General features: G+C 49.0%; 9 protein-coding genes across 9 annotated transcripts; 7 read left to right on the top strand and 2 right to left on the bottom strand.

Annotated features, from left to right (window-relative positions):
- Positions 1–378: 378 nt before the first annotated feature.
- Positions 379–718, top strand: N7447_000296 (U4/U6-U5 snRNP complex subunit LSM6; the record flags this gene model as incomplete). The annotated part of the gene is made up of 2 exons (XM_057224572.1): positions 379–484; positions 537–718. The coding sequence occupies 2 exons, from the start codon at positions 379–381 to the stop codon at positions 716–718; spliced, it is 288 nt and encodes a 95-aa protein (XP_057088588.1).
- A 630-nt stretch (positions 719–1,348) lies between these two features.
- On the top strand, positions 1,349–2,561 carry N7447_000295 (S-methyl-5-thioribose-1-phosphate isomerase; the record flags this gene model as incomplete). The annotated part of the gene is made up of 2 exons (XM_057224571.1): positions 1,349–1,869; positions 1,934–2,561. 2 exons carry the CDS (start codon positions 1,349–1,351, stop codon positions 2,559–2,561), a joined length of 1,149 nt encoding a protein of 382 aa, XP_057088587.1.
- Positions 2,562–3,144: 583 nt separating this feature from the next.
- N7447_000294 (rRNA-processing FCF1 family protein) lies at positions 3,145–3,902 on the top strand (the record flags this gene model as incomplete). The annotated part of the gene is made up of 4 exons (XM_057224570.1): positions 3,145–3,215; positions 3,272–3,340; positions 3,395–3,757; positions 3,821–3,902. The coding sequence occupies 4 exons, from the start codon at positions 3,145–3,147 to the stop codon at positions 3,900–3,902; spliced, it is 585 nt and encodes a 194-aa protein (XP_057088586.1).
- Positions 3,903–4,404: 502 nt separating this feature from the next.
- On the bottom strand, positions 4,405–6,196 carry N7447_000293 (PIN and XPG domain-containing protein; the record flags this gene model as incomplete). The annotated part of the gene is made up of 2 exons (XM_057224569.1): positions 4,405–5,866; positions 5,937–6,196. The coding sequence occupies 2 exons, from the start codon at positions 6,194–6,196 to the stop codon at positions 4,405–4,407; spliced, it is 1,722 nt and encodes a 573-aa protein (XP_057088585.1).
- A 731-nt stretch (positions 6,197–6,927) lies between these two features.
- N7447_000292 (rRNA-processing protein UTP21) lies at positions 6,928–10,252 on the bottom strand (the record flags this gene model as incomplete). Its single annotated transcript, XM_057224568.1, has 5 exons — positions 6,928–7,536; positions 7,588–8,226; positions 8,291–8,542; positions 8,599–10,086; positions 10,145–10,252. The coding sequence occupies 5 exons, from the start codon at positions 10,250–10,252 to the stop codon at positions 6,928–6,930; spliced, it is 3,096 nt and encodes a 1,031-aa protein (XP_057088584.1).
- An 818-nt stretch (positions 10,253–11,070) lies between these two features.
- Positions 11,071–15,028, top strand: N7447_000291 (inositol polyphosphate kinase VIP1; the record flags this gene model as incomplete). Its single annotated transcript, XM_057224567.1, has 3 exons — positions 11,071–13,501; positions 13,554–14,865; positions 14,920–15,028. The coding sequence occupies 3 exons, from the start codon at positions 11,071–11,073 to the stop codon at positions 15,026–15,028; spliced, it is 3,852 nt and encodes a 1,283-aa protein (XP_057088583.1).
- Positions 15,029–15,504: 476 nt separating this feature from the next.
- On the top strand, positions 15,505–16,827 carry N7447_000290 (diacylglycerol/lipid kinase family protein; the record flags this gene model as incomplete). The annotated part of the gene is made up of 1 exon (XM_057224566.1): positions 15,505–16,827. One exon carries the CDS (start codon positions 15,505–15,507, stop codon positions 16,825–16,827), a length of 1,323 nt encoding a protein of 440 aa, XP_057088582.1.
- Positions 16,828–16,957: 130 nt separating this feature from the next.
- N7447_000289 (ABC transporter integral membrane type 1) lies at positions 16,958–17,191 on the top strand (the record flags this gene model as incomplete). The annotated part of the gene is made up of 1 exon (XM_057224565.1): positions 16,958–17,191. The coding sequence occupies one exon, from the start codon at positions 16,958–16,960 to the stop codon at positions 17,189–17,191; it is 234 nt and encodes a 77-aa protein (XP_057088581.1).
- A 1,004-nt stretch (positions 17,192–18,195) lies between these two features.
- Positions 18,196–21,491, top strand: N7447_000288 (lipase ROG1 family protein; the record flags this gene model as incomplete). Its single annotated transcript, XM_057224564.1, has 3 exons — positions 18,196–18,383; positions 18,450–19,343; positions 19,403–21,491. The coding sequence occupies 3 exons, from the start codon at positions 18,196–18,198 to the stop codon at positions 21,489–21,491; spliced, it is 3,171 nt and encodes a 1,056-aa protein (XP_057088580.1).
- Positions 21,492–21,605: the final 114 nt, after the last annotated feature.

Genomic DNA, 21,605 nt, shown 5'->3' with positions numbered 1-21,605 from the left:
AGCAGAATATCTGACAGTCGAAGAGATACCCCCTCTTAACTTCCTATGGAGTGGCCTTAGATAAACGTGGCTAGCTCACATCTTTCAAAATTTAACCAATTCAATACTTTGAATGTTGTTGAGAACCCAGTAAAAGGTATACTATTTTATGACCGGCAATATAGGCAGAATACAATAGCGGTGTACGAAAACTTATCAGCAGATCCCGCCCCGCTTGCGATAGTTCAATCACCCTCACCGCCTTCCTGGTCTCTCACTTTCGAATGCTTCGTCCCTCCGCCTACTTCAAAACACATCTCACCCAGGTATGTCTCCCCTTCTTCTCCTTTGAAATTTGATCTGTCTGACATTTGTTAAATTTCAGACCAGAGCATCAATATGGAGAACGCCCCAACCTCCGAAGGGAAAGACCCCTCTGTCTTCTTGAGTGAGATCATCGGTGCGCCTGTGATCGTGAAGCTGAATTCTGGAGTGGTATACAAGGGTATGGGCTCTTCTCTCAATATCTAGTGGATTCAATTTTAATGCGCGTATAGGTGAATTGCAATCAGTTGATGGATACATGAACATTGCCCTCGAAAAGACCGAGGAATACGTGAACGGAAAACTACGACGGAACTACGGAGATGCTTTCGTGCGCGGAAATAACGGTTTGTCAATTCTTTCTGGTCTTCCCGTCCTACGACTGGCGCGACAGTTTTCTGACCAGAACCCATAGTACTCTACATCTCTTCCAGTTGATCCGAAAATACACTGTTCGATGTTAGCGATTTGGCCCATCTATGACACCTTGCAGGTGAATAAGAAAGATATGCTCTGAGTGCCATCGCAATGTTTTGGAATCTTCTAGCTAGGGGGACAGAATACAAGCCTCGGTGGTGATTGACCAACTCTTATGATGCAGTTGGCCAGACTTGCGAGCCTGGGGCTATGGAGGCTATGTACCTGAGGGGTTTCTTTTTTTCCCCTACTTTGTATTGGGTTTAACATTGGTGCTCATGGTCATGGGCACATCATTTGTTGCTCAGGCAGCTTGATAATGTTTTCTGGTGATGCGGCGATGTGCCATTGACCTCTGTTCTTATTAGTGCAAAGTATATTCGCACAGTAATACATGGCATTTGACTCCGCTATGACTTGGTAACCTTAGCTATACGTTGGAGGTACGTTCCTGGGAATGCTGTACCTATATCGTACCTATATGCATGTACCCCCGGGGCATTGATTAAGTAAGCTTTCCCAAGTGAGCCCTGTCCCACCGAGGGGTCGTCCCCGCGGCACTTTTTTTAAAGGTTCTTTCCTTGCGCCTCATCTAACTCTTCAGAATTTTTGACTGCTCTTTACGAAGATGCTGCAAGCAATCAAGTTCAGCAAGGGCAACCTTGAGATCTTGGATCAGTTACAGCTTCCATTTGTCGAAAAATACATTCCCATTCGGACTACAGAAGATGGATGGCATGCTATCAAAGACATGAAAGTCCGAGGGGCACCTGCTATTGCTATTGTAGCAATGCTTGCCCTCGCTGCGGAACTAACTTCTGTGATAGATAGCGACAAGCTTTCACAATCATCAGAAGAAGTGTGCCAATATATCACAGAGAAGCTTGCTTATCTGGTGACGAGCAGGCCAACAGCCGTCAATCTCGCCGACGCTGCGGGAAAGCTGGAGGGTCTAGTGATCAATCGCACGAAAGCATCGGGCTCTACTGGCCGCGACGTCGCAACCGCGTTCATTCAGGGAGCAGAGGATATGATGGGAAAGGATCTCGAGGATAACAAGAGAATTGGGCACAATGGCGCAGAATGGATCGCCACTCACGCGGCCAGGGGAAATTCAGAAGTTGCTGTGTTGACTCACTGCAACACTGGGTAGGGCCGATCCACTGCGCTATCTGTTATCCGTTGTATATTCTCACTAACACTGAATCTCTAGCTCTCTCGCCACTTCTGGATATGGCACAGCATTGGGCGTGGTTCGATCGCTGGCTTCGAAGAACATCCTACGTCACGCTTATTGCACAGAGACTAGGCCCTACAACCAGGGATCTCGTCTTACAGCCTTCGAATTGGTTCACGATAAAATTCCAGCTACACTCATCACAGATTCTATGGCAGCCGCTTTGCTCGCAGATACCAAAGTGGGCGTGAATGCAATTGTGGTGGGAGCGGACAGGGTAGCAGCCAATGGTGACACAGCCAACAAAATCGGCACATATGCCCTGGCTGTCTTGGCAAAGTACCACGGTGTCAAGTTCCTCGTTGCAGCACCACTCACAACCATCGATATGGCCACAAAATCGGGCGAGGATATCGTCATTGAGCAACGTGCAGCATCTGAGGTGACCAGCATCAAAGGTCCCTCGGGGGGTTCTGAGACCACCGACCAGATTACGATCGAGACCGTGCAAATTGCCGCGCCAGGGATCAATGTCTGGAACCCAGCATTTGACATTACTCCTGCGAGTTTGATAGATGGGATTATCACAGAGGTTGGGGTTGTAGAGAAGGGATCCGATGGCAAATATCACTTGGGTGGACTATTTGACGGTTCTGCTTTTTGATCCTGATCTGTGCCCGGTTGACTCAAGTTTGTTTCATCAATAGATATAGCCTCCGCTGCAGCAGAACCCTGCTTTTCGAAAGATGCCAAGAGTTCATCAACTTGGCTTTCAATTGTGTTGAGATGATTCTCTAGGGCCGATGCAGTCATTTCACCCCTAAATATATGTCAATATCATGAAATTATTTATGTAAGTTATATGCAAGCGCACGTACTTTGCAAGATCGGCTAGTACCTATATAAAAGAATTAGCTGCCCGACCTTTGATCAATAGAGGGGATTGCCTAGTAAAATAGTCTAGGGAACTAGATGCTGCTTACGAACACCGAAATAGGGGCGCTTACCTTAGCCATATCAAAGTCTGCATCAGGCTGGGACATCGTGAGCGTTTGACGGTGTGTTGCCGAGTACAAGAGCGTTTTGAAGACAAGAGGTCCCTTACAAAGGTTGTCCGCGGGTTGACAAGCGGGATGTCATCGGGGCATCGACACGATTAGTCATCACGAACCCGAGATAGATTTCCCCGATAAGAAAAGAGAAAAAAAAAACCTCTTCACTACTATCACCATCCACATATCGTCATCATGGGAGTTCAGAAAAAGACTCGCAAGTATGCGCTGGCCAAGAGAGCCATTTCTATGCGCGACAATCGCCTGTTCGTCCCAATCGCGAAACACAGTTTTGTTGCGACTTGCTAACAGTCGGTTATAGGAAGCAAAATCAAGACAAGACAGAGAAAGGCAAAGAGGCGGCAAAGAAGGATGACCTCGTCAAAGAGGCGTAAGTACATCATATAATACTGTCGCAAAAAACATACTAACAAGTCGGTTCTAGCCCCCAAGCTCCTTCATCGATGTTCTTCCAGTTCAACACGGCTCTTGCCCCCCCATACTCTGTACTGGTCGATACCAATTTCATCTCCCACACCATTCAGCACAAACTCGAGGTCATTCCCACCATGCTCGATTGTTTGTACGCCAAATGTATCCCTATCGTCACAGATTGTGTGCTTGCAGAGTTGGAGAAGCTTGGCCCGAAATACCGACTGGCCCTGCGTGTAGCCAAGGACCCCCGGTTCGAGCGAGTCAAGTGTGACCACAAGGGAACCTATGCCGATGACTGCCTGGTCGATCGTGTTATCAAGCACCGTGTCTACATTATTGCCACAAACGATCGTGATCTCAAGAGACGCATTCGGTATGTAACCTACATCTCGACCCCATTTTCGCCGTATCGGCCAAATTCTAACTTACATATTAGCAAAATTCCCGGAGCACCCATCATGAGTGTCGCTCGTGGCAAATATGTGATTGAACGACTTCCCGATGCCCCCGAAAAATGAGCGACTTGAATGATCAACCGTTGCATTCGTCTGTCGCCATTACGACCATCCACATGATACCCACCAAAATCTCCGTTTCTTTCTTATTCAGAAAGTTGTAAAATAACATAAACAATTTTCGCCTCCAGACACCGGGCAACCAACCGGCCACAACACGCAAGACCAAATTATGCTGTCAATCGACCGTATCCGGTTAAACAAAATGACTGCACCGAGAACCAGCAGCATCGCTCCTCCCAGGGCTGGTTCTAGTACTTTAAACCTATGTGCCAATGGAATGAATCATTTGAAGGACCCGGGGCTTCTCAGGCAAGGTTATACAGTGGCGCATTTATGTCTTCTCCATCTATGGCAACTGCTGCAAATGTCCTTGTAATCTACAAAAATGAATGGATAACAAATCCCTAGTTGATTATGGTCATTCCCTGAGGGCTCGCGAGCCATGCAGTCTTTAATTTATAAAGTACATAGTGCATTGGCTTGTAATGTGTAGTCATATTTGTTAACCATATGTCTCTATCATTTGACGAACCGCATGCCGGACAAGACGAGTATTAGCAAAGCTCTGGATCATTCTCTGTCGCGACATCATTATGTGTAGTGGAGGTAAATCCGCAAGTAGTGAACTGGATTCAACCAATTCTTCACTAGGAGCTGCGATATCGAGAAGCTGTTTCAGTATTCGTAAAGAGTACAGTCCAGCTTGAATTTGAGCAAGAAGGTGAATGTCCGTCCATTTGGTGCTTTGTGCCATATAGCCCTTTGTAAGAAAGCTTTCCAATTCCTTCCCACTCGGAACTGTGGTTGTGCCGGCCCCATCACGATAGATATCGGAAAGAGCAAACAAATACCAGAAGCTCTCTGCTGCCAGACCGTCGTCAAAGGCAGCATGTGCTATGGCAAGACGTTTCCGGACGAGATCCATGTCAGAGGCCACGGTCTTTGTTCCGCTTAAAGTGACCTCCTCGGCCACGATCCTTCCGCCTCTCCGGACAAATTCATGCACAGCTGCGAAGCGATTCGCGGCAGGACGGGAATTGTTGAAAAAAGAGTACCCAAGGGACCTATATGTTCGTCCTTGTTCCCATGCACATCGCCTGGAAGAGTCTTCGTTCAGAATCCCGAGATAGACGTGCGGCTGCTCGTCCAAGCAGTAGATACCAGGAAGTTCATACTGCCAAAATAACTCCGATACCCTCGGATCCAACGGCTGTAAGGACTGCCTTGCTCCACGTATCACCTCGTTATCTGTGGTCTCGTGTTCATATTCTCGAAGAAACTCCAGATATTCAGGGGAGAGCTCAGTCGCCTTACTACTCTCCTGGGATATCCGGGTAAGCTCAGCGAAACGCATGTGAACATTTCTTTGCAGTTCGTAAGCAAACCACTGGACGCTTGGGATGCCCAATCGACCAGAGAGCGAATGGGGACAGATTCTCAGCCCGCGAATATCAGGCTCGGCTGGATCCCAGATGCCCGAGGATGTTTGCACCGAGTCTAAAAACAAGACCGCGCCATGCTGGCCCAGATCGTGAAGCAGAAGATCCGAATCATCTGTCAACACTGCACAGCCGGTAAGTTTTGCCACACTGGCGCACTCGACATCTGCTTCTCCTGGCACCATGACGGTGATTTCCGCCCAGGGGTAATCAGTATCGGTGAGGCAGCTGATATCATCGTCAACCTCTTTCCGGATCTGTTCCTTGTTCCATCGGTTCCGCAAGTCTTCAAAGACTGCGGATACCATGAAAGGATTCTCTGGAAGGCCTTTTCGTCGCTGAGGCAAGCCTCGACTGCACCAGACCTGCCCTCTTTTAGTCGGCATCACATCGCGACATTTGGGTGTTGCAGGTAGAGACAGGTTTCGACGAGCCAATTCCAGCCGATGTCGTAACTTTTCAATTCTGGAAAAGCGGATCTCTCGCTTGGAGATGGGCAAGGCGCCATCGAAGCATATCTTATGTCTAAAGGGAGAGGAGAAAGAAAATTGATAATCAGAGGATAGCTGTGTTGAAGACTAGTGTGAGGGCTTACATTTTAACTCCCAGTCTGGTTAATTGGAGAAGAAAGCTGCTCACCCCACGACTGATTTCGTCGCAGGTTGGCTGGTAGTCAAGGACATCACTGCTTGGATCCATCCAACCCAAAAGTCGGCGATATATATGATATGTTAGACTGGGCCCGTCGATGACAACGGCTTCGACTCGCGGAAGTTCTGAATCGATTTCCCTCCCATCTAACAAGACATTTTCAGCATATGGCAGTAAGTGCCTAGTTAAATGAGGGATCCCCATAGCCAACGTCGTGTAAGAACCCTCCTGTTGTGGGTTGTTTTTTTTTAGGTCCAGCCTTGAAACTTTTTTGTACTACCGTTCAGATCTGAAAGGCTCATTACAGGTCACATGACCTACACTCCTAGTCATCGTGGCACCCATATAGGGCCGTGCAGTGTCATTTGGGGGTGATCTGTAGCTTTTATAACAAAAATGTAAGGGCTGGTTAGTTAGCTAGCCAGTTACTTGCTAGCGGTGGCCTCTGATTGGGTTCAAAAACACTACAACGTCACACTTTGTCACCCGACCACAACATACTGGGAACGCTCGAAAGCAAAATATCACAGGTGAATGGGGCTAGTGCCAGATATTATCCGGTATATTGTAACTAAATCTTGAGAAGACGGTTCGTCAGTTCATAATTACAAATGACGAGATACCGCTTTTAAGAAGGGTAAACGTTATAGAGCGTAGAACAGGCGTATTGAGGAGTGCCTATTACTGAAAGACTCTACTATAGCTGGTATTTAATGCTAACTGCTCGCTAAACGAGTGCTGTGAAGAACAACTTCCCATGTTATTAACGAACGCTCTGGAATTTACTATATGGTATTTGCAGAGATGTATTTATACCGGATTTGAAACAAATGCATATATAGATTCAACGTAACAAGCATGATAGATAACAAAGAAAACAAAAGGCACTATGCCCCAAGAGATATCTATCCAGGTATGGATCTGTCCATTTTAAATTACCGGGCAGATCGCAAGAATCCAACCACTCCGCGACAGTAGCCCACCAGCTCAGCCAGGCGCTTTCCCTCCCGCTGCTGCTCAGCAGACCAAGTGGCTAGAGCATCTTGCAATACACGATACTGAGGCTCATCCTGAGTAGAGCTGAGACTCACAGTGTCGGCGTGGATTTTCAAAAAGACCGCCATCCAAGCATTGACAAGCTCAAAGTCTCTCTTCGACTTCAGGCGAGCTGTCAGGGCAACAACGAAATCGGACAACTCAGAGTGTCCCTCACTTACGCGAGGATCCAATGAACGGATCTCGAGATCTGCTTTGGCCGGAGATAAGGTCTTGAGATGGTCGATAAATGAGCTGAAGTCACCGGAATCATGGCCGGATGCCAATGATCGAGTAAAGATAGATTGAGGAGCATTGGGAGTTCCACCATTTTGCAACTTGGCAATGCGCATCCTTTCGGCTTCGGCGGTTTTGGCCAGCAATGCAGTATCATCCTCGGTGCCGGGGATTTCGCTGGCGGCCTCGGGCCCACTGGAATTGAGGAGAGAAGGAAGGAAGAACGGAGCCTTCTCGGGTGCCTTGGGAGCTTCTTTGGGGCGATTACGTTCCTGTTGAACTGTTAGCTAGAGACTTGCACTTGTGCAGGAATAAAAACATACCCGAATAGTGTCTAAGTGGATCAATGACTGCCATCTGCTCTTGGGGACAAGACTGAGGGTCATCATGTCGTGTTGTAGTTGTTCCGTCGCCAGTACTGGGCCCTCTGCCTCATCTTGCTCGGTAGTATCCACAAATGCGGCTTCGATAAGACCAGCACCGCCTTCTCCCGAGGTTGCCGGAAGTCCAACGTTCTCAATAACGTTCTCGTCCAGATTCTTGGTCGAGACAGGCATGAAAAGGGTGCGATTGCTCCAAAGGCTGATGCCAATGCTACCGGCGTGTGCGGTGGCAAGGAATTCACCTGTTGAAGACATGGCCAGAGCGACACATGTGCTTGAGACCCGGAAAATATCAATCAGATGCCCAGTGGGCATATCCCATACGCGTACCACCGAGTCCATGGAGGCAGCAACAATCCATCGTCCATCATTTGAGAAGATGAAATCGTTGACTTGACCCACACATCCCCAGAATTCACGAACGAGCTTTCTGGTCTCGAGGTCAATAACACGGATCGAGAGGTCGTCACAGCTGAAGGCGATCAATTCGCTCGCCTTGTTATAGCGAAGTCCAGTAATGGCAGCCATGGGGTGCCAGTCTAATTCATCAAGGAATTTCCCAGAGAGGAGATCCCAAAACTATATTACAGAGAGAAGGTCAACTTGTGAATCGCGAGAAAAAATAGGAATTGGTGGGGTGTACCTTGACTTTGCCATCCAGGCCACAGCTGACAACGGTACGGTTCAAGCTGTCAATCATCAAGCCAGTCACGGCTTTGGTGTGTTTAAAGGCTGCAGCGGCCGAGGCCTGAGCATTGGATTTGGCGCCACGGGAAGCTGGGGAGCGAGCTGGGAAGCTTTGTCGGTGCTGGCCTGACTGCATGTTGAACATATCGATAGCACCTCCGGCTGATCCAATAACAGCGAAAGTTCCACATTGCGAAACCGTCACACTCTATGAAAAATTAGCAAAAGAGAACACTTGTATATCGTGTTCAAGAAACTGCGTACCTTGACTTCTGTTCCATCACTGGTTGCAAACGCCCATCGACCTGCTCTCTTCTTACCCCAGAACCAAGTACGTGCGAACTTGTCGCCCCGATGACCAGTAACCACGCTTTCCCAACCGGTTGCATTGGAAGCGTCGGCGTTCGTAACCTTCGGGTTCGACCAGATCGGACCGGAAGTGGTGACTCCCATCCCGCCATCACGGTTGAGGCTGCAGGCAATGCATGTGACCTCGGGAGCTTTGAGATCCTCTGTATTTGAGATGTTGGATGGCCCCGCCTTCTTAGCCTTGCGTTCCAAGCTACCCTGTGAGATCTCGGTATGCTGGCTATCTTTGCGCAGACTGAGGCCCCAGAGACTGCAATCCTTGCTTGCACTGAGAAGCCACTTGCCGCCGGATTCGGACCCATCCGAAGATGTCGGGAGGAAATCGAGAGCGCTGACGGCAGCAGAGTGTCCGTTTCTTCTGTGAAGAGGTCTGGGAATGGGCGAGAATGGCGTTTCGTCGAAGATCCAAGTCTTCAAAGAATTGTCATCGCCGGATGACACGAGCACGGGCTGTCCATCCAAGAACTCAACACGGTTAGCACCCATGGGCTTTTCGCCGCTTGATACTCGGTGAGCTCCACGAAGAATGCCTGCAATGCGACCTCCGTTATTCAAGTCCCACAGTGTGATATCGCCGCTACCACTTGACGCCGTGGCCATAACACCTGAGCTGCGACCATCATGGCCAGCACCCAGTCCATCGTTGCGGAAAGTGATAGATGTAACCGGGAGACCCCGGGATGATGCGTTCTTGAGAGACAAAACTAGCTGACCTGAGCTCACGTTCTGAATAGCCAGCGCACCGCCTTTATAGGCAATGGCAATAAGTGACAGAGCAGGAGTGGGCTGCATTGCAGTCACGGGCCCAGCATCTGTCGACAACGCGGGCAACGTGTGAAGAAGTTTTCCACTGCGGAGGTTCCAGATATCGACGGCTCCGTCCGATCGGCCCACGAATATCTTGTTCAAATAAGTCGGCATGTTGCACATTATCCCAGTGTAGATCTTCTCTCCAGAGGAACCCCGAGCAGACTGTGGCCGCAGACTGGCATAGTGCTCGTATGTGCCCGTTTTCCAAACCTCCAGGCCACCGGTCCAGCAACCCACCACCCATGAGCCAAACACTACCAAGCGCTCAATGGGCCCTTTCAGGTCCGCGGGACCTTCAAGCTCTGCAACCTTCTTGCCGCGCTTGAAGACCCAGACTCCTCCGGGGGACTGCGATCGGAGATGGCCCCAAGCTGCGAATACCTTATCCTGCCACGCACATGTTGCCGTAATGATCTCCGGTGTTTGGGGTCGAGTCAGAAAGATGAGGTTCAACCCCCGGCGCAAATCATAAGTCTGCAGCGAGTGTCCAACGGAGGTTGTGATTTGGAAAGTCGATTTACCTAGGCGCACCGATGTAAAAGGAACGGGTGTTGGTGACACCAATCCTAGTGTCTTTATGACGACAAGTCAGTTTAGAGACAAGAAGCAATTCAAATGTCTCTCAACTTACACGAAAAGGAGCAAAGATCTTGGAACCACGTGTTCCAGCATTAACTCGCGATACCCGTTTCTGCCTCTTCGCAAGAGGCAGATCGAAATTATCAGCCGCAGAAGGCATGATATCGAGGGACACTACGACAATGGGTATGCCGGAGGGTTCGAAGTGATCAGAAGAGACCCCTTGACGTTTCAAGTGAGAATTCTGTTCTAACTTGTTCACCAAGTCAATCAAGAAGGGTATCCAAGCAGTCCAAGTCGTTCTCACTAGCTTTGTCTTTTTTTCCCGCTGTTTTTTTTCTGCCCCGCCCAGCCCTGCATGTATTACACCGCCTCCGAGTAGATGATGTACCTTTTCCCCGGGTAGACAATACCTTCACATGAGAATATCTAGAATCTTTCTTGGATCTGTCATGACTTAACATAAATATTTAGTTTATATAGTTGCCATTCATGTTCAATTTTTTTAATCCTCTAAAATAAACCCACCGGTCATCTTATTTTACACTATTTTGCACTAAATAACATGCTATCCAATAGTATAGGCATGTATTGGGGACTTCTGCAACAAGTACCCGGGTAGATGGGACGTAGTTACGTACTTTTATATCTACTAATGGCGCACTCTGTAGGAATACGAGGAAGCTCGATGAATCGAATACACAATTGACATACCATTTTCAACCCTTTAAGTCTGATGAGAGAGATGTACAAACTTGCAGCCAAAAGGCCGTTCCCTTCTCCGCCCATGTCAAAATGCGGAACCTCCCCCCCCCCATCATATTTGGTAATACAATCCAAAGAGCCTGGAGCTTCCAAGACTCTGCCGGGCTAAGGATTTGTGCTTCCTCAAATACCAACCCCCATCCCATTGATCAAAATCGGTTGGATTTGATTTGATTTGATTCTAAAACACAATACTGCCCATTGACCCCTCACATGGATAATGCCGCTGAGCACAGCAACGGCTCTTCCGTCGATGCTGAACCCTTGAGACCCGCGGAACCCAACGTCTCATCGCCTTTACTTGATATGGACTCCGATTCCAACGATCTGACACCCACAGGACCCGTCCTCGAACCAACATTGGTGTCACCTAAGCCTCCATCCCCAGCAAAGTCGATCCAAAGCCAATCAGGTAAAGCCGATTCGGGGGTTGACCTTCGCTCCGCCAGTCGAATGGGACATTCCGCACGCCCCTTAAGCCACGGACCTAGGAGGTTTAGTGGAAGTACGGCTGCCAGTACCGCTGCAAGCTCCATCAGTGATATAGAAACCGGCTCCCTAAAGCCATGGAGGATCGGAGTCTGTGCCTTGGATGTGAAAGCACGCAGCAAACCGAGCCAGAATATCTTGACTCGACTCCAGTCGAAAGGCGAATTCGAGGTGATCGTTTTTGGAGACAAGGTTATTCTCGATGAAGCAGTCGAAAATTGGCCCGTGTGTGACTTCTTGCTCGCTTTCTTTTCCGATGGATTCCCCTTGGACAAAGCCATTGCGTATGCTAAGCTCCGCAAACCGTTCTGTGTTAATGACCTGCCTATGCAAAAGGTCTTGTGGGATAGGCGACTCTGCCTGAGGATTCTGGATCATATGGGTGTTCCCACCCCAAAGAGGCTAGAGGTCAACCGTGATGGTGGTCCGGTTCTCGAATCGGCGGAGCTCGGCCAGCATATCTATCGTATGACTGGCGTGAAGCTGGAAGGCCCAGAGAGCGGAATTGGTGGTGGTGCCCCTCAAACCCAGAATGTCTCAATGTCCGAGGATGGCGAAGCCTTGATTGTTGACGGCAAAGTGTTCAAAAAGCCTTTTGTTGAGAAGCCTGTCAATGGCGAGGACCACAACATTCACATCTACTTCCCCAACGATCAGCAGTACGGTGGCGGTGGAAGAAGGCTATTCCGAAAGGTCGGCAACAAAAGCTCGGAATACGATCCCAATCTCACTATTCCAAGATCCGTCACCGAGAAGGACGCAAGTTATTTATACGAACAGTTCCTCAGGGTTGACAACGCGGAAGACGTCAAAGCCTACACCGTTGGCCCAGACTTTTGTCACGCAGAGACGCGCAAATCGCCCGTGGTCGATGGCCTCGTTCGGCGCAATACCCACGGGAAGGAAGTACGATACATCACAAAACTTGGCAAGGAGGAGGCAATAATCGCATCAAAGATCTCAAATGGGTTTGGTCAAAGAATTTGTGGCTTTGACATGCTCCGCGTGGGAGATAAAAGCTATGTCATTGACGTCAACGGCTGGAGCTTTGTCAAGGACAACAATGATTATTACGATAAATGTGCCAACATTCTCAGGGATATTTTCTTGGAAGAAAGACGCAAATGCGAGGGGATATCAGAATCGTCCGAGCCGCCATCGCCGGACATAGGCCCCCTATCTAGAAGGAGCACGGCGGGGTCTCATCGCCAAACCTTCAAGACACTGCTGAAGTCCCCTAGCACTTCCAGGCTTTATGGCCAAACCCCGAAACCTTCTGATGCCTCAGAGTCCTGTACTCCATCACTGGCGTCATCTGGCGTAGAGAGTACTGATGTTGGCGTTGCTCTCAGCAAGTTGAATTCGCGGGAAGCTCACTCCACTCCTCGTGGCTATAGTCCCTCGAACACGAAATCTCCGGCTCTTTCGGTACAGCACGCCAATGACGAAGCCCTTCCGCCCCTTCCTGCTTCCAAACATTCTTGGAAGCTAAAGGGCATGGTGGCTGTGATTCGACACGCAGATCGGACCCCGAAGCAAAAATTTAAGTTCACTTTCCATAGCCAACCCTTTGTGAATTTGCTGAAAGGGCACCAGGAGGAGATAGTGATTAAGGGGGAAGCTGCATTGGCCAGTGTTTCTGATGCCGTCAAGCTGGCTATGGAGAAGGGCCTGGAAGACATGGAGAAGCTCAAGCTGCTCCGCACATCTTTAGAGAAAAAGGGGGGCTGGCCCGGTACCAAAGTACAGATCAAGCCAATGTTCCGGAAACGAAAGCCAGAAGAAATGGGAGAGCAGGGCCCACCGGAAGGCTCAACTCCATTGCCTGAGACCAAGCCCTGTGAAGAGCCCACTACACCTGTGCCCAATGAGGGGGAGGAACTGACGCCAGGAGACGAGGACCTGCGTAGATCACAGACACGAAGTGATTCTATCTCAGGTGCGACTTTTTCTCGGTTCTCCGCGGCCGAGAATGACTTGATCCTGGACAAACTACAGCTTGTGATCAAGTGGGGCGGCGAGCCCACACATGCTGCGCGTTACCAATCACAGGACCTTGGACTGAACATGCGGGATGATCTCAAGCTGTTGAACAAGGAGGCATTGAATAACGTTCGCATATTTACCAGCTCAGAACGTAGAGTGAGCACCAGTGGTGAGTTATTTTCCTTGCTAATATTTGCATCAAGCTAACGATACTCTCAAAGCACAAATATGGGCATGCTCGTTTTTGGACCAGAAGGATATCCCCGAAGACTTGATACAAGTCCGGAAAGATTTGCTCGACGACTCAAATGCCGCCAAGGATGTCATGGATAAAGTCAAGAAGAAGCTTAAATTGCTTTTGCGAGAAGGGTCTGCGCCCTCACAGTTTGCTTGGCCTAAGGATAAAAACATCCCAGAACCTTCGGTTGTCCTTGCTAGGGTAGTTGAACTAATGAAGTTCCACCGGGATGTCATGCGAAACAACTTCGAGAAACTCGACGGCTCACCCCACATCTCCCTGACTCCATCCGAGGACCATGAGACCTCGAGCCAGTCCTCTGATATGTCTGGCATACAGGGCCGTTGGTGCGCGGGTGAAGATCCTCGGCTCTTCAAGGAGCGTTGGGAAAAGCTCTTTGCAGAGTTCTGTGACACCGAGAAGGTCGACCCGAGCAAGCTTTCCGAGCTATACGACAGTATGAAATTCGATGCACTCCACAACAGACAGTTTTTGGAATGGGTCTTCATGCCACAGGACTATGCCCGTGACTCCGATGAAGATCAAAAAAGTAAGAGCGCAGCAAAGACAGACACGAGCGCGGAGGGGAAGCCTGGACCAGAAGCCGGGAACGACAAATCCGAAGAGCGCGTCGAAAGCCAGACGTTCGTTCATCGCTTTGGGTTGAAGAAACGCATCCTTGCTCTCGAGTCACTGCCCCACCTTCGGGCACTAGATGATTCATACGATCATTACTTCAAGCTTTTCCCTGGCTCCCAATCCTCTAAGTGTAAGATGGATGAGCGCCTTTCGAAGCTTCGAGAGCTGTACAAGCTAGCAAAGGTTTTGTTCGACTACGTGACGCCGCAGGAATATGGAATCACCGACAGCGAGAAACTTGAGATTGGCCTCCTAACATCTCTTCCCCTTCTTCAAGAAATTGTTCGAGATCTAGAAGAGGTACAGGCTTCGCAGGATGCCAAGTCCTTCTTCTACTTCACCAAGGAATCTCATATCTACACCCTCTTGAACTGCATCTTGGAAGGTGGAATCCAAACTAAAATTGCCAGGAGTGCTATCCCAGAACTTGATTATCTCTCTCAGATTTGCTTTGAGCTATACGAAGCTCGGGACAGTGAATCAGACTCCTACTCCTACTCCATCCGCATCTCAGTCAGCCCTGGTTGTCACGCCTTCGACCCGCTCGACGTGCAACTCGATTCCAGACACTCCATTGGCTGCACCCCACGCCGAAGTCTGACAGCCCATCAGGATTGGAAGGAGGTGATTGAGACGTTGAAGGCGAAATTCAACACGTAAGTTGTATACTACATTAACCTCCCTGGAGTTTTACTAACCACTTCATGTAGTGTGGAACTACCCAAGACCTTCATCGCGGTAAACCTCAGTGACAAGCATAGCTCTCATGATGGGACTTCACCGACGCCCTCGCGTGGCATTTCCCCAACTCATGACTAAGATCGATAACTCGGGGACATTGTATTTGTGATTGCCTCTGTTTGCTTTATTTTGTGACCGACAGATTTGGATCGGACTGCTTCCTATGTACCCCTGCCTTATCCAGATGTATTATGTATCTAGTAAACTATTTAGCAAGAAGAATATCAAAATTCTCGAATCAGACATGTTTTGACATCTATGCTTCTATATTCGTTCCAGTCCCAATACATATGGATAGAGTCATACTGCTATAAAAATCCAACCATCTTAGTTCTTTCTACGTAAAGTATTTATTATATGTTGGCAAAAAGTTCAACGACCAAGTAATATTTTAATTTTTGATAAAGTGACAGTCAAGTCATAGTAATTAAAGAGTGATATTGCTGCTAGCTTAAACTAAGTAAATGGTACGACATGGGTTAAAAGTCCGGGTGAGCCGTAAACCCCGCCCTGTCAACTGTTGATTTTTCTCTCACTACGCTACTTACTCAGAGATGCCTGACCCTTTGGCAGTTGATATAGCTGGAAGCACCCTGAAATACACATCTCACGCAGGTGTTGAGTGTTTGGTTGACTTCAACGACATTCTCTGCGTGTTGTCCAATCCTGCACCCACCTATAGTGTCCTGTTCTTTCGGAAAACTGAACTGGATGGCTCTGAGGACTTTTCCTTAGAAAAGATCGACATCGAGTCCTTGCCTGCAGCACTATCTCCGTTTGTGACCAAGATTCCCAGCCACCTTCGACATGATGATGAACCACCAATCGTCCAGGTTGTGGTATCTACTGGATCAGGAACGGGGAAAGCCAAGACAGTCTTTCAAGATGTCGTACGGCCCCTTCTTGCATATATTGGGTTAGAGAATTATGAGCTTTATGAAACACAATCGGCGCAAACTATCGTGGAGCTCGCACGATCGAAATTCCTGGAGCGGGCTCATAATGGCGTCCCTCAGACCATCATCCTTCTTTCTGGGGACGGGGGCCTCATCGACATTCTCGAGATTTTCTACAAATCCAAGAAGACGATTGGTGTATCTCCCAATATCGTGTTGATTCCTTGTGGGACAGGGAATGCTATGGCCAGTTCCATTGGATTACGATCTGGTCCGGTGCCGGGTCTTTCAACACTATTTCGAGGCATCCCATCTTCTATACCGGTCTTTGCTGCCAAGTTTTCACCTGGCAGTCAGTTGGTCATCGATGAAGGTCGTAAACGAGCCGATATCGACACCGATGTTCACCACACATTATACGGGGCCGTTGTTGCGAGCTGGGGGCTCCATGCTGCATTAGTTGCAGACAGCGACACATTCGAATATCGCAAGTTTGGAAGCGATCGCTTCAAGATGGCCGCAAATGAGCTACTTTATCCATCAGATGGTAGTCCACCTCACCAATTCAAAGGCAAAATCACATTAACCACCTCGAATGGCCCGAACGAGGCACGTTGCCAGGAGGTAGTGGGTGGGCTTGAGCACATGTATGCACTTGCTACACTTGTTCCACGACTTGAGAAAGAATTCTTGATTTCTCCACACTCAGTGCCTCTGGATGGAAAGATGAGGTTCATCCGCTTCGGTCCTATGTCGGCGGAAGACGCGATGCATCTGATGACTCTGGCTTACCAGGGCGGTCGACATGTGATAGAAGATAGGGTCACCTATGTCGACACCGAACAAGTTCGAATCGATTTTCAAGAAGATGAGGAGAAGTGGCGACGCGTTTGCATTGATGGAAAGATCGTTGCTGTCGAAAGAGATGGGTGGGTGGAAATTTGTAAAGAATCTAGCCGTTTGCTGAACTTGATCAATTAGTTAGAGATTCATTAAGTTACGATAGAAATATATATTAGACTTCAGCCGAGCAGTTCATCATTGTATAGGGGTGGGTTACGCCTGGTAGATGCATCTGACGGTCGTCCGCCTGCACTGGTTGCCTTCGGATATGACTATGCAGGCACCCTTGTCTTTCTTCTCCGCCACTGTGAATGGTGTGACCCTGAATCGCTTCAGTCAAGATATTATACTAGTAGACTCGGCTCTTACTATTGCGCTGATGTCTTCCGCTGAGGCATATTTTGGATGTGCTGCCATTGGCCTGGTCGCCATGGGGTCTACTTTTATGGCGACAGCAATGCCGGTCACACTGGTCATACTCTATTTCATGCAAAAGATTTAGATCAAAACGAGTCGCCAACTATGATATCTCGATCTGGAGTCTAGGAGCCCATTATACTCTCACTTTACCGAAGTCCTCGAAGTCTGCCAAGAACTCGGGCCTTTGGTTGGCGAGACGCCTCGCCAAAGATTCTAACTCAGCATCTTGATCAGTTTCAGAAGTCTTACTACATGATACTGTGCGCACAGAGGTGTTTGAACCTAGTCTTGGACATCGTGGTGATGGCGTTAGCAACCGTTGTGGTAATATTAACCATCATGCCGCGTAGCAGCACAGATTCGAGCCTCCTTGGTGTCGCATTGAACAATATCCTTGGATTCAACCAATTATTGTCATACTTCATCACATCATGGAATACTCTCGAGACCTCACTCGGAGCGATAGCCCGTGTCAAGTCATTTGTTGAGACAACACCGTGCGAAGACCAACAGCTTTCCATGACTGTACTATTTTCAGTGTCGTTCATAGCGTATGTTCCTAGTTTTATCTCATCAACTAACGGATCCTAAGAGCGAGTTAATAGTCGAACATGCTTAACACAACCATATATTTTGATCGAATTGCAGTATTGGATGCTCGGCGTCTTGTTGAGTTGGATACTCCACAAAATAGTTTTGCTAGAGCAGGTTTATTCAAGCAGATGTACTCTGGCACAGATAAACAAGGATTTCAGTGTCATTATACCTGGGCCCCTGGGCGGGTTAGGGTGTCTATCTATGAGGTACAATCAGGCTCAGGTTTAATGAGCATAAAGCGGCAACATGTGTGAGCACTAAAACAGACGCCAAGAGTTGCTTATATACACGAAAAATGCATTTTGTAAGGGTCCATGGAGTTTCAAGCTTGTTGATCCGCAAAGGGAATTTAGTCATGTGTTTTCCGCCATCTCCGAGATTGGACCCCGTAAACCACCCACACCCCATATGGGATGTACCAAATGATACTGTCATCTCTCTTATCTAGCTGCATTTGCTTGACTATAATGGAACTGCCCCTTAGACTCGATGCTGATCACTGCACGCACTTATTCAGCCTCCCAGACTCCAGACCTCGGTGCAGCACAACTGTGCAATAAAAGATCGCGATTTCATACCCTCTCCGGCTGGCAAACGAACCCGGAGGATATAGAGGAAGTCGCCGACATGTTGTTAATCCACCAAGTTGGTAGTGTTCGCGTTGGGGAAGTTGTTAGGTGAGTTTGGTCAGGATTGCCCCTCAAGTCTGAAGTCCTTCTGGCTAATAGTAAATCGCCAATCAGATACACGATTACATATACTCCAGCGGCCGATCCGATCCTGCCCATTCCTTCCAATCTCTACGTGAGGGTGAAGAACACATCTGCCATCCCACTACGCGCCGCATACCTCCATGGCCCGTACACGCTATACGCCGCTTGCTATCCCTCGCAGTTTGACCCCAACACCAAATATGATCGACAGGATCTGGAGGGTACACCGCAGTTTGAACCCTACCTCAAGGCCGGAGGTGGTTGGGATGCCGTCATCAAGGTGCCAGATAATCTCCTGCAAGCTCACGACTTTGGCTCTCCCGGTCAAGGCGGACCGGCAAGTGGACAGAGCGTTAGCTGGATTATTGAGATACAATCGCAGGTGATATTTTCAAGTAGCGCGGCGGTGCATTTTGAGCTGCTGGTGGGCCGAGATGAAAAATCGCTGGCATATTTCTCGGGCGGCGCATGGGGTAGCGGAAATGGCTCGACGGGGCCTCCGGCAAAGTTACAAGACCATTGGCTGCCTGAAACTAGAGGTACTCAGGTGCTTGCCTCGAAAGGCGTATATTCAAAAGCAATCGCTCTTCACGTCGACGATACAACTAGTCTATGGAGCAACCCCCCATTCCCCTTGGCGGCGCCAGCTTCCGAAGGCGTTGATCGGAAGAGTCAGGACTCGCCATCTCCGTGCGATAATCCAGCGCCAGAGGGCTCTACTGAAGCTCCGGCGAAAAGCGCCAAGAAGAAGCCGGTTCATCTTGTGTTACTGACACACGGGTTGCACAGCAACCTCGGTGCAGACATGCTCTATTTGAAGGAGAGCATCGACGCAGCCGTGAGAAAGTCAAAAAAGAAAGACAGTCACGCCAAAGCTCCCCACGTCAGCCCTGTTGGATTGGATAATCGAGAAAACTTGACAAGGTATGAAATCCTCTTTGAGCGCCTCGGCACCTGAAATTTCTAATCCCTCATTTTTTCAGCGGTACATCTAATACCGAGGAGGAGCAAAACAGCCAATCTGGTGATAACCCCGATGATGACGACGAAGAGCAAGTCATTGTCAGAGGGTTCTCTGGCAATGCTGTTCGGACTGAGCGTGGGATTCAGTACCTCGGTAAACGGCTGGCCAAATATGTCCTGCTTCTCACATATCCCGATCAACCATATTTCCCTCTGAAGGGCTCAAAGTCGAACCCATTTGTCCGACCTTTCAGTGCTCGCAAGGAGCGAGCTCAACCATTTGCTCATTCGGCCGATTCGACCCCACAAGAGAATGCACAGTATTCTGGAAATGAAGACCATGCTTACCAGATTACGAGCATTAGCTTTGTTGGTCATTCTCTCGGTGGGCTGATTCAGACATATGCAATCGCATATATCCAAAAACACTCGCCTCAGTTCTTCGAGCAAATCAGGCCTGTTAACTTTATTGCTCTTGCGACCCCTTTTCTTGGTCTCAGCAACGAGAATCCAATGTATGTTCGATTTGCATTGGATTTAGGTCTAGTTGGTCGTACCGGCCAGGATCTCGGGCTGAGTTGGACGGCACCGAAAGTTCGAAGTGGCTGGGGGGCTATTATTGCTGGAAGAGGAGAGTCTACAAAAGACCCCGGCCATTCGGATCCTGGCTCCAAGCCGCTTCTACGGATTCTTCCTTGCGGTCCTGCCCACGAGGTTCTTAAGAAATTCCAGCATCGTACAGTGTACTCGAATGTGGTGAATGATGGGATAGTTCCTTTGCGGACGTCTTCTCTTTTGTTCCTAGACTGGAAAGGTCTAGATCGGGTTGAAAAGGCGAGGCGGGACAATGGAATTGTTGGAACTATGGCCGAATGGGGGTGGGCAGAGTTGACAGGCGCCAACTCGAAATCCCCGCGACTCCCTCGCCTCGATGAAGAACCGCCTTTGAGTCTTCGGACAATGGAGACCGGTCAACAAAATACATATTCTGCGACCCAGGTTCCCACAAGGCCCAAAGACGACCTTTTGGGCGATAGGATCTCTCCGCGGCCGGAACAATTCCTAGCACGACCCAGTCATACGTCCAACCAGAGAATTCCAGAGCCGGCCGTGGTGAAGGAGAATCTCTCGGGAAATACGTCTTCCAGTCCCCTGGACAGCTTTCTATCGCTGTTTCGCCTAAATCAGGGCAGGAATCCTCCTAACAGCAAGAATGCTAGAATTTACAAGCGCAGCCAGACCCTGAGCACTTTTGAGACTGGCGAGGGCGATAGCACAATACCCATTGCCCAAGGACATTCCTCGCACGAGCAGGAAGGAGTGCACACGCCTCCAAGGACCACCTTCTTTGAGTCTGCGGGAGACTTGTTGATGCCGCCTTTACCACCCGCGGATTTCATTTTGGACCCTGCCTCGCGACCCCGGACAATCTTCCACGACCGCATCTACCACCCAGAGGATATACCACCTCCCTTGCCGGTAAAGCGACGCACATTAGCATTTGGATCACTACCGGGCAAGCAATCGAAATCGGCGCCCACTGAGCACCCACCTGCTAGCACAGCGGACAACCAAAGCGGTCTCAAGGGCGAAGAGAAAATTGCGAGAGCCTATCACCGTGATCTGACTTGGCGTAAGGTTCTTGTTCGACTTGAGCCCGATGCCCATAATAACATTATTGTGCGGCGCATGTTCACCAATGCCTATGGCTGGCCGGTTGTAAAACATATGGTTGATACACATTTTGGCCACACGCCCACTGCGGAAACTGACGATTCTCTGAAGCAAAGTGCGGAGATGGCCAAGTCTCCAAATGTTAGCCCGACTAGTTCAGGTGATGAGGTTGAAGGACAGTCCGATTCTGTCAATCTTGGTCCAGTAAGGGATACAGACGATGTACCAAATATATCCGATCTCCATCTATCGGAAGATCTATCTTGTGGTCTGAGTGATACCTCACCGACCGAAGATGAATCGCACATGAGCACCAGTGACAAAAACTACGTATCGAGGCAGGATTCTGCGCGATGGACTGATCGTGAAGTTGTGGAGGATGACAGCGAGTCTGGCTTCGAAGTGGAGACTAGTGCTGGTTTCCGTCATAGATAATAGCGCCAGCGTTGATTTCATTGTACATACGTTTCCTTAGACATATACCCTGTAATTATGTAAATGTTATATTTGAATTGCAGTTTCTTTCACTTTATATCGTATTCAACTAGT

The sequence above is a fragment of the Penicillium robsamsonii genome, assembly GCF_028829455.1.
Source record: "Penicillium robsamsonii strain IBT 29466 chromosome Unknown utg000001l_segment0_segment0, whole genome shotgun sequence".
Lineage (NCBI taxonomy): Eukaryota > Fungi > Ascomycota > Eurotiomycetes > Eurotiales > Aspergillaceae > Penicillium > Penicillium robsamsonii.
Note: the sequence above shows the minus strand (reverse complement) of the source record. Positions and strands in the feature narration are given on the sequence as shown.